The 13,325-nt window shown below is 35.4% G+C and overlaps 1 protein-coding gene across 1 annotated transcript; it reads left to right on the forward strand.

Annotated features, from left to right (window-relative positions):
* Positions 1-874: 874 nt before the first annotated feature.
* On the forward strand, positions 875-5,141 carry LOC142633462 (protein NRT1/ PTR FAMILY 4.5-like). The gene is made up of 6 exons (XM_075807704.1): positions 875-992; positions 1,107-1,203; positions 1,933-2,150; positions 2,738-3,181; positions 3,832-3,959; positions 4,098-5,141. Exons 1-6 carry the CDS (start codon positions 984-986, stop codon positions 4,963-4,965), a joined length of 1,764 nt encoding a protein of 587 aa, XP_075663819.1. The 5' UTR covers positions 875-983; the 3' UTR covers positions 4,966-5,141.
* Positions 5,142-13,325: the final 8,184 nt, after the last annotated feature.

Raw genomic sequence — 13,325 nt, forward strand, 5'->3', positions numbered from 1 at the left:
AGTATAAGATCAAATCCTTAAATTACAATTTATGAATAACCATATGGGACCACATGTTCATTAAATACATACATAATAAGTCATAAATAATATTGAATTCTGCTTATTAAATAAATCAATCAAAAATACAATTATAAAAAGAAATTTTAGTCATGCATTAACATTAAGAATGTGATTACTATTCAAGTATTAGTTCTTGTGGGGAAAGAGGATTGGAAGGGGGGGGGGGGGTGAGGCGAGGAACTAGGTTCAAGTTTTTAAGAGTAAGATTCTCACGTACATACATTTAGATTATGCGAGAGTAAAACTCTATCTCAGATAAAAAAAAAAAAAAAAAAAATCTTACATGAAGATAGTTTTTTGGGTTTCCTTGTTTTTGGTAGTATTAAGGAAAAAAAAAAGGCTAAAGGAAAACTATCTTTTGACTTTCTTTATTTAGATTAGAGATAAATTTTTTTAGATAAAAACTCTATTTCACACCAAGCTAAATAGAAAAAATAAAAAAAAAGTTTTTTAACTCATTTTAAGGTTGCTATCATAGTCCGTCGGTATGTCTAATAATATGCTTATCAAGCATATGAATTTCTTCTTCGAACCTAGCACTAAAAAGTACTTGAGGAATTAATGCAAATGCAAGAAATTGCTTCCCTAATACAACCTGTAGTACAAAGTATAAAATAATACAATTTGCTTTAAAGTATTCAAAACATGAAAAAGGCTCAACCTTGTCTTGAGTCTTGACAGTGCCCTCAGAATCTCTCTTCCAACCACAAGTCGGCAATTTGGGGCACAAGATACACTTACACTCAAACAAAGCAAAGGACATTGAGATTTGAGCTCAATATATAAGAATTGGTCAATGCCATTGCCAACCACCAAAACCTCAATCATTTGCACTCTTATAATACACAGATCAATTGATCCTTAGCTTCAATCCATCCAAAACCTCTTCGTCTCGTTAAGACCTTACCAAGTAGCTAGCAATGGTAATGGTATGCTTCCTTTTCTCTTCATTTTATTTTCATGCGTCTCACACAGTCACACTTTTGATTTGCATGTTATTTTCATGCTTTAGCCTTATTTCTATCTTTCTGAATTTTTCGTAGGAGAAGTGTGAGCTTGTTGAAGGGAAGGTGGATTGGAAGGGAAGAACAGCTGTGAGGGGTAAACATGGAGGAACTAGAACTGCGTTGTTCGTACTAGGTACGTAAAAAAAATTAATTACGTTGATATAGTTTTGTTAAAACAATTTAATTACATTAAAAAAACGGAAATCTTGTTATAAATTCACAAAATTTGCCAAGAGTTTATCAAAATTTTCTCAAGTCTGAGATTAACTGAACTCAAGTGAGTTTGGTAATTCTTTAATGAAGGAGAGCAATCCAATTATTAAAAATAATATGATGCAAATGAAATCAGCAATAATAGAATCAAGGAAAACTTACTTCCATTGACTTTAAAACTTTAAATAACATATAATTGGCTCCTTGATTTCAACAATTGTCTCCCTTTCATATATATATATATATATATATGGCAAAATTGTCTCCTAAGTTACCGCACCAAAAAAAAAGAGGTGGTTTAATTATTTATTTATTTAAGAAATAAATAATGTATAGATAGTTATCATATATATACTTATATATGGCACAAGTACATTTTATATTACATATATTATATTGCACTGTTCAAGTAGCACATGCATTATTACTGTGCATGTTGATTTTACAAAACATAAAATATTATTGCATGAGTTACATTCATGCATACAAGTTCCACATGACTCTCGAGACAAGACACCCTGACGAGAATGTGCTTTACTGTGTAAACACCAATCACTCTTCAGTCTTCACAAATAATTCATCTTATGAAAGTATTAATTATTGGTCCATTGCATCATCCAAAGACTTACCAACTGTGTCCTTGTTGTAGCCACTTTTGCTTTTGAGAATGTGGCTACCCTGGCCCTCTCGGTGAACTTGACCACATACTTCAATGGAGTGATGCACTTTGAACTAGCAGATGCAGCTAATGAGCTAACCAACTACTTGGGCACTAGTTACATCCTGTCTATCTTGGCAGCTGTTCTTGCAGACTCTTACATCGGCAGATATAAAGCTGTTCTCATTGGGGGATTCCTCGAGTTAGTGGTATGCTTGCAAACCCTCCATACAATCTTTGACATTTACAAATTACTAGATATCTTAAAAGCTCAACTAGTAAGGGAAAAATAAAAAGTAAATAGAATCATTAACAAGTGCTTTTGGATATGGCTTGAGCAACAATAAATATTCAATTATGAATTGAAATGAATCTTTTGTGAAGACAAATACACTTGCCAATCAATACTTCATTAAATGGGTGCTCATGATCTTATTTGGCCTGAAAAATGTTAAAAATATTACAAGTTTTCTTAAAAATAACTTATAAATTGATGTTACAAGAATATGATTAGTGTTATGATTTAAACAACATAATAGATAAATGTTTGAATCACTTATTTTGTGAGTTGGTAACAAGTTAGTTCGTGAAATTTATGTAGTAAAATTTGTATTAATTCTAAAATTATTTTTATGTTTTGTTCTCCAAAAAATATTATATACAATATACATGATTATAAGTCTATTTTATGTTCAACAAAACGAGACCAACAATATGGAGGGCATGTGATTTTAGTTGAGTGAATTAACAATAACTGTGTATCGAATACTTACGTTTGTTGGTTATGTGTATCCAGGCATTAGCTTTATTTGCAATACAAGCTCACTGTCCAAGTCTGAAGCCCCCACCTTGCGACGTCTTTGAACCAACTTCTCACTGTGAGAAAATTGGCGGTGGCAGTGCTGTTCTCCTCTTTGTTGCTCTATATTTTCTTGCAGTAGGGTCAGCTGGAGTAAAAGCCGCATTGCCATCACATGGTGCTGACCAATATGATGAAAAAGACCCAAAAGAAGCAAAGCAAATGTCTAGCTTCTTCAACTTCCTTCTATTAGCAGTATGTGCTGGTGGTGCTGTCAGCTTAACGCTAATTGTGTGGATCCAAGATCATAGAGGGTGGGACTGGGGCTTTGGAGTCTCTTCCATCGCCGTACTCTTTGCTTTTATTATCTTTGCCGTGGGATTGCCAATGTACAGGATACAAGTTATTCAAGGAACTACCGCCATCACTGAAATTATTCAGGTTTGTGTAATTAGTTAAGCATATCTGCAAATCAAATCTTAGACCCTTCTGCTAGTTATTACTACTAGAAAAAGAAGAATTAAAAATCTGCCTTTCACTTAATGCTCCATCATGCTATGTGTTCGATTTAATTTTGATTTTAACTTCTGTTATTTTATAAGAAAAGGAAAAGGGTACATAATGGAGTGCGATTATTAGAGTATGAAGTAGAACACTAAAAATAGGGCAAATGCTTTTCATTCGATTAAGACGAGTACAAATATTCTGTTTCACTTTAAATGTTTCATTTTATGTTCCATCAATTATGGTATGACATGTCTTTGATTTTTTACCATTTTAAACTTCGGTAATTTTACAAGAAAAGAAAAATTTGTATGAAATAAGTTGTGATTGGTGAAGTATAAAGTGAAACACTTAAAATGCAACAAATGGGTTTTTATGACATAAAAACCACATTTTCTTGTGCTTAATCTAAAAATCTATCCTTGCCTATCAACTAAGATTGAGCTTAATATTAAGCCACCAGTAGTTTATAATTGCAAAAGTCAAAGATCCTCTATGAATACTTCCAAGTATGTCCTTGTCTAATCCTAAAGCAAGATTTGATTGCACGGATTGAGGTTTGTTTACTTTCTACCTTTTCCTTTTAGGTGTATGTTGCAGCCATTCGTAATAGAAATCTTGACCTTCCTGAGGACCCCACAGAGCTCTATGAGATTGATCATGACAAGGAAGCTGCTATGGAAGAAGATTTTTTACCTCACAGAGACATTTTCAGGTTCTATCCAAATTAGGGTCCCTTTTTTTTTTACTTGATGTGTTAAAGTTACAAAATATATAGTTTATATCCATGCAGCCTCCTCTATATTTTGACTATTTTGCCTTAACATTCCACGCTAAAATTAATCCTATGCAGGTTTTTAGACAAAGCAGCCATCCAATCAACATCTACAGGAAAAAATGGAAATCTAGAGGTTCCAAACCCATGGAAAGTATGCAGGGTCACACAAGTGGAAAATGCCAAAGTAATACTAGGCGTGCTTCCAATATTTTGTTGCACAATTATCATGACCCTTTGCCTTGCTCAGCTCCAAACCTTCTCAGTCCAACAAGGTCTCACTATGGACACAAGTGTCACTAAATCTTTCCACATCCCACCTGCCTCACTCCCGATCATACCAGTCATGTTCATTATCTTTATAGTCCCTGTCTATGACCGGATTTTCACACCCTTTGCACGCAAAATCACCGGCATTCCAACAGGCATCACGCACTTGCAACGAATAGGAGTTGGCCTTATTCTCTCATGCATCTCCATGGCCGTAGCTGGCTTCTTGGAAGTGAAGCGAAAGGGTGTAGCACGAGACCATGATATGCTTGATGCAATCCCAGTCAAACAGCCACTGCCCATAAGCACATTCTGGCTATCTTTTCAGTACTTTATATTTGGAATTGCAGACTTGTTCACCTACGTGGGACTTCTTGAATTTTTCTACTCAGAGGCACCAAATGGCCTTAAATCCGTCTCAAGTTGTTTCCTTTGGAGCTCCATGGCACTTGGATATTTTTGCAGCACTATACTTATCAAAATAGTTAATGCTTCAACAAAGAATAGTACAAGTGGTGGTTGGTTAGCAGGGAATAATATTAATAGGAACCATTTGAACCTCTTCTACTGGTTGCTCTCTCTTGTGAGCTTGTTCAACTTCTTTATCTACTTGTTTGTAGCTAAGAGGTACAAGTACAGACCTACCAATCCTGTCCTCACAAATGAGAAAGCCTAAGTATGAGGAAAATAAGAGTTAGTCTTAAGTGGTGATATTAATATTGTAAAGAGTGAAAATGAAGATTTGGGGTTTTCTATTCGACTTGTGTTTCTTTATCTTTGGTTTTTGGTTAGATTTGATGATATTATGAATGGTTTGGGACATGTATGTTGTTCATTAATAAAAATAATTTAATTACGTTATGTTATGATGATCCCAATTTTTATATTGGTTGTTTTGAAGGAATCAAGACTTCTAATTTGTTGAATGGACTATTTCGATAGAGTTTGGACCTCCAAATTAGACTAGTTAACAATTCGTAATTCAATAATTTATGACTGTTTTTTATTTATTATCGACTTCTAAATTAATACAAAGTAGATTGTGCAATAGATAAAAATAAATACTAATTTCATCCCTCAATAAAACTAATCATAGCTTATTCTCATCCAAACTAATTTAACAAATCCTAATCCATACTAATTTATTTAAATAAATAAAATACAAAAATACACTTTTGGTTACTTGAGTTTAAAGTGAGTGTTATAATCTCTCAAATTTTTTAAAAATAAACGCAGTTAGTTATTTTGTTAACCGCCGTTAGTCTAAGTGTCTACATGGCTGATAGAGAAATGATGTGAAAAATTTTGACTGATGTAGCTTCAAATTTAATATTTAAAAATTAAAATCCAAATCTAACTCACTAAAAAAACCTATCACCCCATTAGAAGCCAACCCATTGCAAATTGACCCGTTAACAAATGAGTATATTCTCAAATCAAACTAAAAAAAATGCTAGCCCTAATTTGAGATATGCTTTGCCTACCTAGAATATCGATCGGCTTTGTTCAGGACCACTAGTATCATTTGACTTGTTCTGGAACAAAGTTTCTCTCTAACCTAGTTTGAAGATAAACTCTTCAAACTTCTTATATATCTTTTTTTTTTTTTGTGAATTTTGAAAATCTAATTATTGAATTTCATGTTCCTTATGTTCTTAACATGCATCTCAAATTTCGTTCAAGTTGGATATTATTTACTATTCGATCAATAAACTTATTTTTTATACACAATTTTAGATCACAAAAATTGGAAATTTTAACATTTGTTTGATGAGATAGCAAGTGATCTTTGATCTTCATGAAATATTGCAAGTATGAAAAATATAATAAGAATATGCAATCTAACGGTTATATTTTCAAATTTCACACTCAATATAGAGATATATAAGGAGTTTGTAGAGTTTCTCTCTAAACTAGTTTGGAGAGAAACTTTGTTTCTTGCTTTGCCACCACTAATATAAGATCAAGCAAAAACAACATTGGCAACTCATTATTCAAGATTTTAAGGATAATAAGGCAGTACCACAACACCTCCTCAATCATTAACGAAGTCAAGTACAAATAATAAAGTAGTGGGCATAGCAATAGAAAAATCAGGTTTGTATAACAATTGGCAACTCTTTAATTATTGATTTATTCAAGACATTAGTGGTCTATTTGGATTGAGAGGGAGGGAGGAGGAGAAGAGTAAATTTGGCCAGAATTTAGTCTAATTTTCTCCCAACTTTACTTTACTCTCCCTCTGTTCTCCCTCAATCCAAACAAGCTATAAGAGAATGATGCGTAACTTTAATATTTATGTTTATCTTGGACGTAAAGCATTCATGAACCGGTCGTCTTTGTTTGGTCTCATTTTTGTTCCCCATCCAAAACCATTTGATCCATGACTAGGAAATTATTTAAGCCTATTCCAACCAAATAGTCATTAGGGTTAACAATTTTAACAAAACAACATTTGAAAATTTTGGTCCACCCATATAAACAAGAGAATTTCAACAAAGCAAAGATTAGGGCTAGCAATTTTGAATTTTGATTTGGAATATCCATTTGTTAATGGATTAGATTGAAATGGGTTTGCTTCTAACTGATTGATGGGTATTTTAATGAGTCAAATTTGAATTTGAATTTTTTAATAGTAAATTTGATGTCACCTCTCAATCAAAAGTTGCCACATCCTTCTTCTATTAGCTACGTAGGTGGGCGAAAATGGGCAAATGCCCATTTCACGCAAAAAAAGCCCAGTTCTGCCCCATTTTTCAAACTAATTAGGGAAATGCCCATCTTTTGTAACTCGACAATAGGAGAATCGAGTTTTGTGAAGAACTTGATTATTTAATAGTCGAGTTATATTCAGCATTGTGCCACGCTGGACAACCAGCGTGGCATTTTCTTTTTTTAATTCCTGAATAACTCGATTATCGTAAAATTGTTTTATTGGTAACCGACTATACAGATATTGAGTTATGCTCTTTACATACTGTCTTCGTGTCAGGCGTACGGGTTCATGTCTTTTAATATAACTCGAGTACGTTAATGTCGAGTTATAAAGCATAATCGGACTCTGAAAAATCGAGTTATTCTCGTATAATACCACCACATCTCCTCCCTTTCAGAGTATCTTGTTCTCTATCTAAATTGTCCACCATTGCTCCATAGATCCACGGTTGCTTTCGGACTTAACAGAAATTTGTATCAGCTCAGGTGAAAAACTCACACCAGAATTTTATGGCAATGGTATTTTCATTTGATATTGTACTGAATTTTTATATGTTTGATTGAATGAGTGTGAAGTAAGTACATTGGTGTGATTTTGGTTGTTTGTTGTAGTAAACGTTGGTCACAATAGAATGAAATCTTTACTATAGCAACATTTTGTATTGCACATAATCCTCATTGGTCATAATCATATAGGGGCGTGTACATTATCATCATTGGTCAGACATTAACAACAACATTTTGTATTGCACACAACGTGTAGACATTAACAACAACGTCTAATGTTTATGGTCAAATGTTAGTGTTAGTATTTCATTTTTAGCATGTAATAGTACACAAATTTATGAATGTCTTTGTCATGTACCATCTTATGCAGCATTACATTATTTACCAACAGTTGATGCACACTGTTAACTTGATTATTTGATGTTATTGTATTCAACGTCAAGGTCTGGTTCTGGCAACCCACTTCTCTATAGGCCTCACGATGTGTTCACTGCTATAGGTCGTTGCTGGGTATTGAAAGATGAGTTCAGCTATCCAATCAATCCGAATCTGCGAAACAGTGCTTACGTTCACAATACCATGAGACAAGAGTGGGATTGGTTATTTTGTGAACAACAAATGTTTTATGATGAGTTGGTTGGTTTTAAGTTGCCAGTGCCTCGACGACTCGCATTGTAGATGCCCAAAGACACGATCGACGAACTTCGTAAAGCATTGAATCGCATAAGAGAAGAAAATAATCGAACGAAGATATGTCTTAATGGATATTGGACCTAAGTTGAGATTCAAGAGTCAATGGAGGGAGGTTGGTATGAGCACGCACAATTCATGCAATCACGTCTTGCTGATCCCAATTATCTGTCAGATGTGGAGATGTCAGATGAAGAGTAGTTGTGTCGTGGTGTAATTAGACTTTGTTGGAGAACTATTTTGCTTAACTATGTTTTATATGTATGTGTGTCACTGTTGTTGCATTTGTACCATGTAAACCTTATTATTGATTGTGAGGAGCATGCATGTTATTCGTAAGCTAGATTATTCTCACACATGATGTTTTTCAATAAGCACCTATGACATAACATAGAAAACTTAAAATAACTTACACGATACCACCAATATGCATGCATTGCATATTGAACACTAACGCTACTAACATTATTAACTTAACCCTAGACATAACACACACACACCACATAGGCATTCACTCAGACAAGTAATCGTCGTAGTTGAGGACATTGTTACGTTCTGCCGGAGTGAGTTGCATGTTGGCTATGGCGACTGCACCTACGGCATAACACAGAAAACTAAAATATTCTTACACGTTGCTACAAATATGCATGAATTGCATATCAAACACTAACGTTATTAACTTAATCCGTAGACATAAGACACACACCACGTAGGCATTCATTCTGACAAGTAGTCCTCGTAGTTGAGGACATTGTTACGTTCCACCGGAGTGAGTTACCTATTAGTTGCGGCGGCTAGCTCCTCTGCCAGTTGTAGCATATGATACCTGGACCTACGGAGTATCATAAGATTGTTTTTTTTTTTTATTTTAGTCACTGCACGCTCATATTGGTGCATGTTTCGCCGTGGCAGTGTGAGCGAGCTACACTCGACAAGAGGTGCTTCGAGTCGCACGAGATCATCCTGTAGAGTGTTGGACTCGTTCACGCGAAAGTCCCACTCCTGCCGCAGTCCGGCATAGTATTCACTCTCGTCGGAATCTCTTTCCCTTCCATAGTTATCTAGAAAACGAGGTAGCATCCAATTGCGCATTGACATTGGAAAATGTGACTTCAGATTGGTATGTGTAGGTGTTTTGCAAGGGTAGATGTAAATGGGAATTTATGTAGGGTTTTGCAAGGGCAAGTATTCACGTGGATGTGACTATATGTAAGGGTAAGTATTCATGTGAATAAAGATGATATGACTGGACAGTGTATTGTTCAGTGGCGAGGTGTTGAGGTGTTGAGAAGCACATGCAAAATTGCGAATATGACTTGGCTGTACAGTGGTGTCTGTTGGTGCATGTGGTTCATGGAGGCAGCTGTTTGATATGGCTATAGCTTGTTCTAGAACAACGGGCTGGTGATGTGTACTGCACAAGAAGTTGCGTATTTATTCACGTGAAGACTATTCAGCATTCCTGTGCTTCATTTGACATGACTTGACGAGACAGTGTTGAGTTGTGTTAAATGTATCATAAACTTTTTAGGGATGCTCTGCATCCTTGGAAAATGGTGCATTGCAAAATGATGCATATCTGTGTATTGACGTGCGTGTATGTGATATAATTTGACAGGGTTCAACAACACAAAGCTATTGAGTAGCACATGCAGCATTGCGAACATCAGTGTAGCAATGCTGGACAGCTCACCCCCAAAATTGATGCATAAACTTTTCAGGGATGCTCTATGTATTCACGTGAGTATGGATGGGTACTTGTGGTCAGGGTTCAACAGTATGCTTATTGCTCCCTATGGTGGTATTTGGCAAGTGGGATTGAAGAAAGCTGATAACAACATTTGGTTTTGTAATGGTTGGCAGGATTTCGTTGAATACCATTCTATCTGTTATGGTTATTTTTTAGTCTTTAGATATGAAGGAAATTGAAGATTCCATGTTATTATATTTGATAAGACTGCCACTGAGATTCAATATCCACCCAGCAAGAACTATAAATTGGAAGATCAACAGGTAGAAATAATAGACTTAGATGAAGACGATACAAACATATCTCCCTCATATGATTTGCCCACAAAACATGAAGTCAGAGAAAAGCATGTTACGAAAAAAATTTCTAGCATATCTAGAGGAAGAGAGAGAGAGTGCAATCCAAGCAGCGTAAGATGTTCAAGCCTAAAAATGCTTCTTTCATGGGTATCTCACGGCTACATAATATGGTGAACCTTTATACATAATTTGATCATGTTGCTCTCTTAAATATGGCTTTGAAACATATATGCTTTAATGCTTAGTTGTTTCTCCTTCTTGTGCAGTATGTACGTGCTGAATTTTCTACCAAGTATATTATTCGGAAGCAATTTGTCACACTTCAATGTCTTTTGCTATTACCCCTCATCAAAACATGTTCAACAATGAGATTCGGGAAGGGATGGGTTGCATTTTTGAAAGACAATAATTTAGAAGAAGGAGATGTTTGTTTCATCAAGGTGATCGAGAGGAAGCCTATTGTGCTTAGTGTCTCAATATTTCACGTGGTTGACAATCAGAGTTTGGACTAGGATAACTTGTTTAAATTTTAAACTAGTGATGTTTATGATTATATTTGATTAGGTACTTTGATCACTGAAATGGTTTATATCTGATGGATGTGGTCTTAAGACTTTTGTTTGACCAGTTTGTTATGTCTTGTTGAAGACTATTCAACATTCCTGTGCTTCATCTGACATGACTTGACGAGAAAGTGCTGAGCTATGTTAAATGTATCATAAACTTTTCAAGGATGCTCCTTGAAAACGGTGCATTGCAAAAGGATGCATATTTGTGTATTGACGTGCGTGTAGGTGATATGACTAGACATGGTTCAACAATGCCGAGCTGTTGAGCATCACATGCAGAACTGCGAACATCAGTGTAGCAATGGTGGACAGCTCACCCCCAAAATTTTGCTTACACTTTTGAGGGATCCTTTGCATCCTTAAAAACAGTGCATTGTAAATTGTTGCATATCTGTGGTCTTATTCATGTGAGCATGGATGATATGACTGAACAGGGTTCAACAGTGCCTAGCTTTTGAGTAGCACACGCAGAACTGCAAACATGACTTGCTTGAACAGTGTCGAGCTATGTTAGCATTCTCCAACCTTACTTGCCAAATGCTAGTATTACAAGCAGTGAGTGTAGCAACATTGGAGAGTTTTATCCCCATATTCCCTTACAAACTTTTCAGGAAGTCTAGTTACATTTTTTCAACATCAATGTAAAATTACATAAAGAAAACTATGCTTCCAAGGTTTACATCAATGGCTTCCGATCATCACAGTTGCAACATTAGGGAGCTTTGGAGGAATGCTACAACAAACCAATAACTTGATTGAAACATTTTAGAGGCTAATAAGGCTTTTAGGCATTTACCCTCTTTCTAAGTAAACCAAATATCGTTGTGACAATGTGTTGTGTGAGCCATATGGATTTCCAGTGAGTGAGTGGTTAGTCTGGTTTGGATGAGTCTATATGTAATGTATCTATATAAAGTAGCACATTAGCAGAACTTAGATACACGGATACATGTATTTGATACAACGACTCAAACAACTCATATAAATGAATTATTCGTATTATTGAATCATATGTGTGGTTGGTCTGTGTGGTTTGGATGAGTCTGTATGTATTGAATTTATTAAATTTTCCTATAAGTAATGTGCAATAAATGCAATAAATCTAATTTGGGTGATGAGTGTTATGTGTGTAACATTCAAATTACACAGACAGAATATTGGAAACATCAACATATCCCACATTACAAAGCAGAAGACATTGTCCAACAAAAGCACAAGAACCCATTGTATCAACAAAGAACATCAAGGAAAAAAATGAGAAACTGATTTCATATAAACTTAGTCAAAACTAATGAACAGTTAATCTTTAGAGTTGCAAAAGTTGAACGTACATAATCATGATTTGTCAGACATTAAAAACAACATTCTATATTGCATAGAATGTGTAGACATTAACAACAACGTCTAATGTTCGTAGATAGAAATTTTTGGAAATCATCATTGCTTGAATCTGAGAAGTCTGAAATATCTCTTTCATCATCTAATGCAGTAATTTCATTAATAAACTTGATGGTTCGCTCTTGCACCTTTCCCTTTAGATGCTTCCTAGCATTTTGGATTGCGTGAAAACAGTCTAGTTGCTTTTGCATTTAATTGTTCTCTTGTTCAAGACGAGCAAGTATGTTGGCAGGTTCATCTCTAGGTAACTCCGCCGAGCGTACCTTAGGAACTCGTAACCCATGCCATTGACAATACACCTCTAACTCACACCACTTCTCATATAGGGTTGCCCATGGTGGTTCTGCTACGGTGAAGTCTATTGTGGTGGTATTTGTACTTAGTTTTGTAGGTTTGCCGACCATGATGTGCCCGACGCTTCCAAGACTCTCGTACGTGTATATTGGCATATTAATGAAATCTCTCTTCTTTCCAACTCATTTCACTCCAAAATGGTCTATGTATGTTTGTAGTTGTTGATCTGTTGGAACTTGTGATGATTCATTTGTTGAAGTAGATCCAAACTTGTTTTGCATTGTACGCTTTGATGTTGAGGCATTGCGACTCATAGCTTAATCAATCTACGAAGTTAGCGGAGTAGAAAGAAGATCATTATTATTGTGGTGCATTTATAACCTCATTTCATGGTCCAAACATTACAATTTTAGTTATGATACCTTGTCATGTCAAAACAAGCTGGAAAAACAGTAGTTCATGAACAGGATTTTAACACGTGCATGTCACATCAAAGGTGGGCAATAGTTGCAACATTAGATGTAAATGGGACATCTATGCATCCAATTTCCACAATTGTGTATTCTCATGAGTGTGGGTGTGAAACAGTGTCAAGCTGTTGAGTAGCACGTGCAAAATTGAGAACATGACTTGGCTAACCCACCGCATTTGTTGGCGCATGTGCTGCGTTTGTTGGCACATATGCTGCGATTATGTTTGGTCCTTCACACAAAGATTAAACTTCACGGTGTTTATTATCACAGCGTTTATTATCTTCAGCTCACTGTTATCTATACTATTATGTAAAGGGCTTCCCCTGTTTGGATTCCTCATA

The sequence above is a fragment of the Castanea sativa genome, chromosome 5 (genome assembly GCF_040712315.1).
Source record: "Castanea sativa cultivar Marrone di Chiusa Pesio chromosome 5, ASM4071231v1".
Lineage (NCBI taxonomy): Eukaryota > Viridiplantae > Streptophyta > Magnoliopsida > Fagales > Fagaceae > Castanea > Castanea sativa.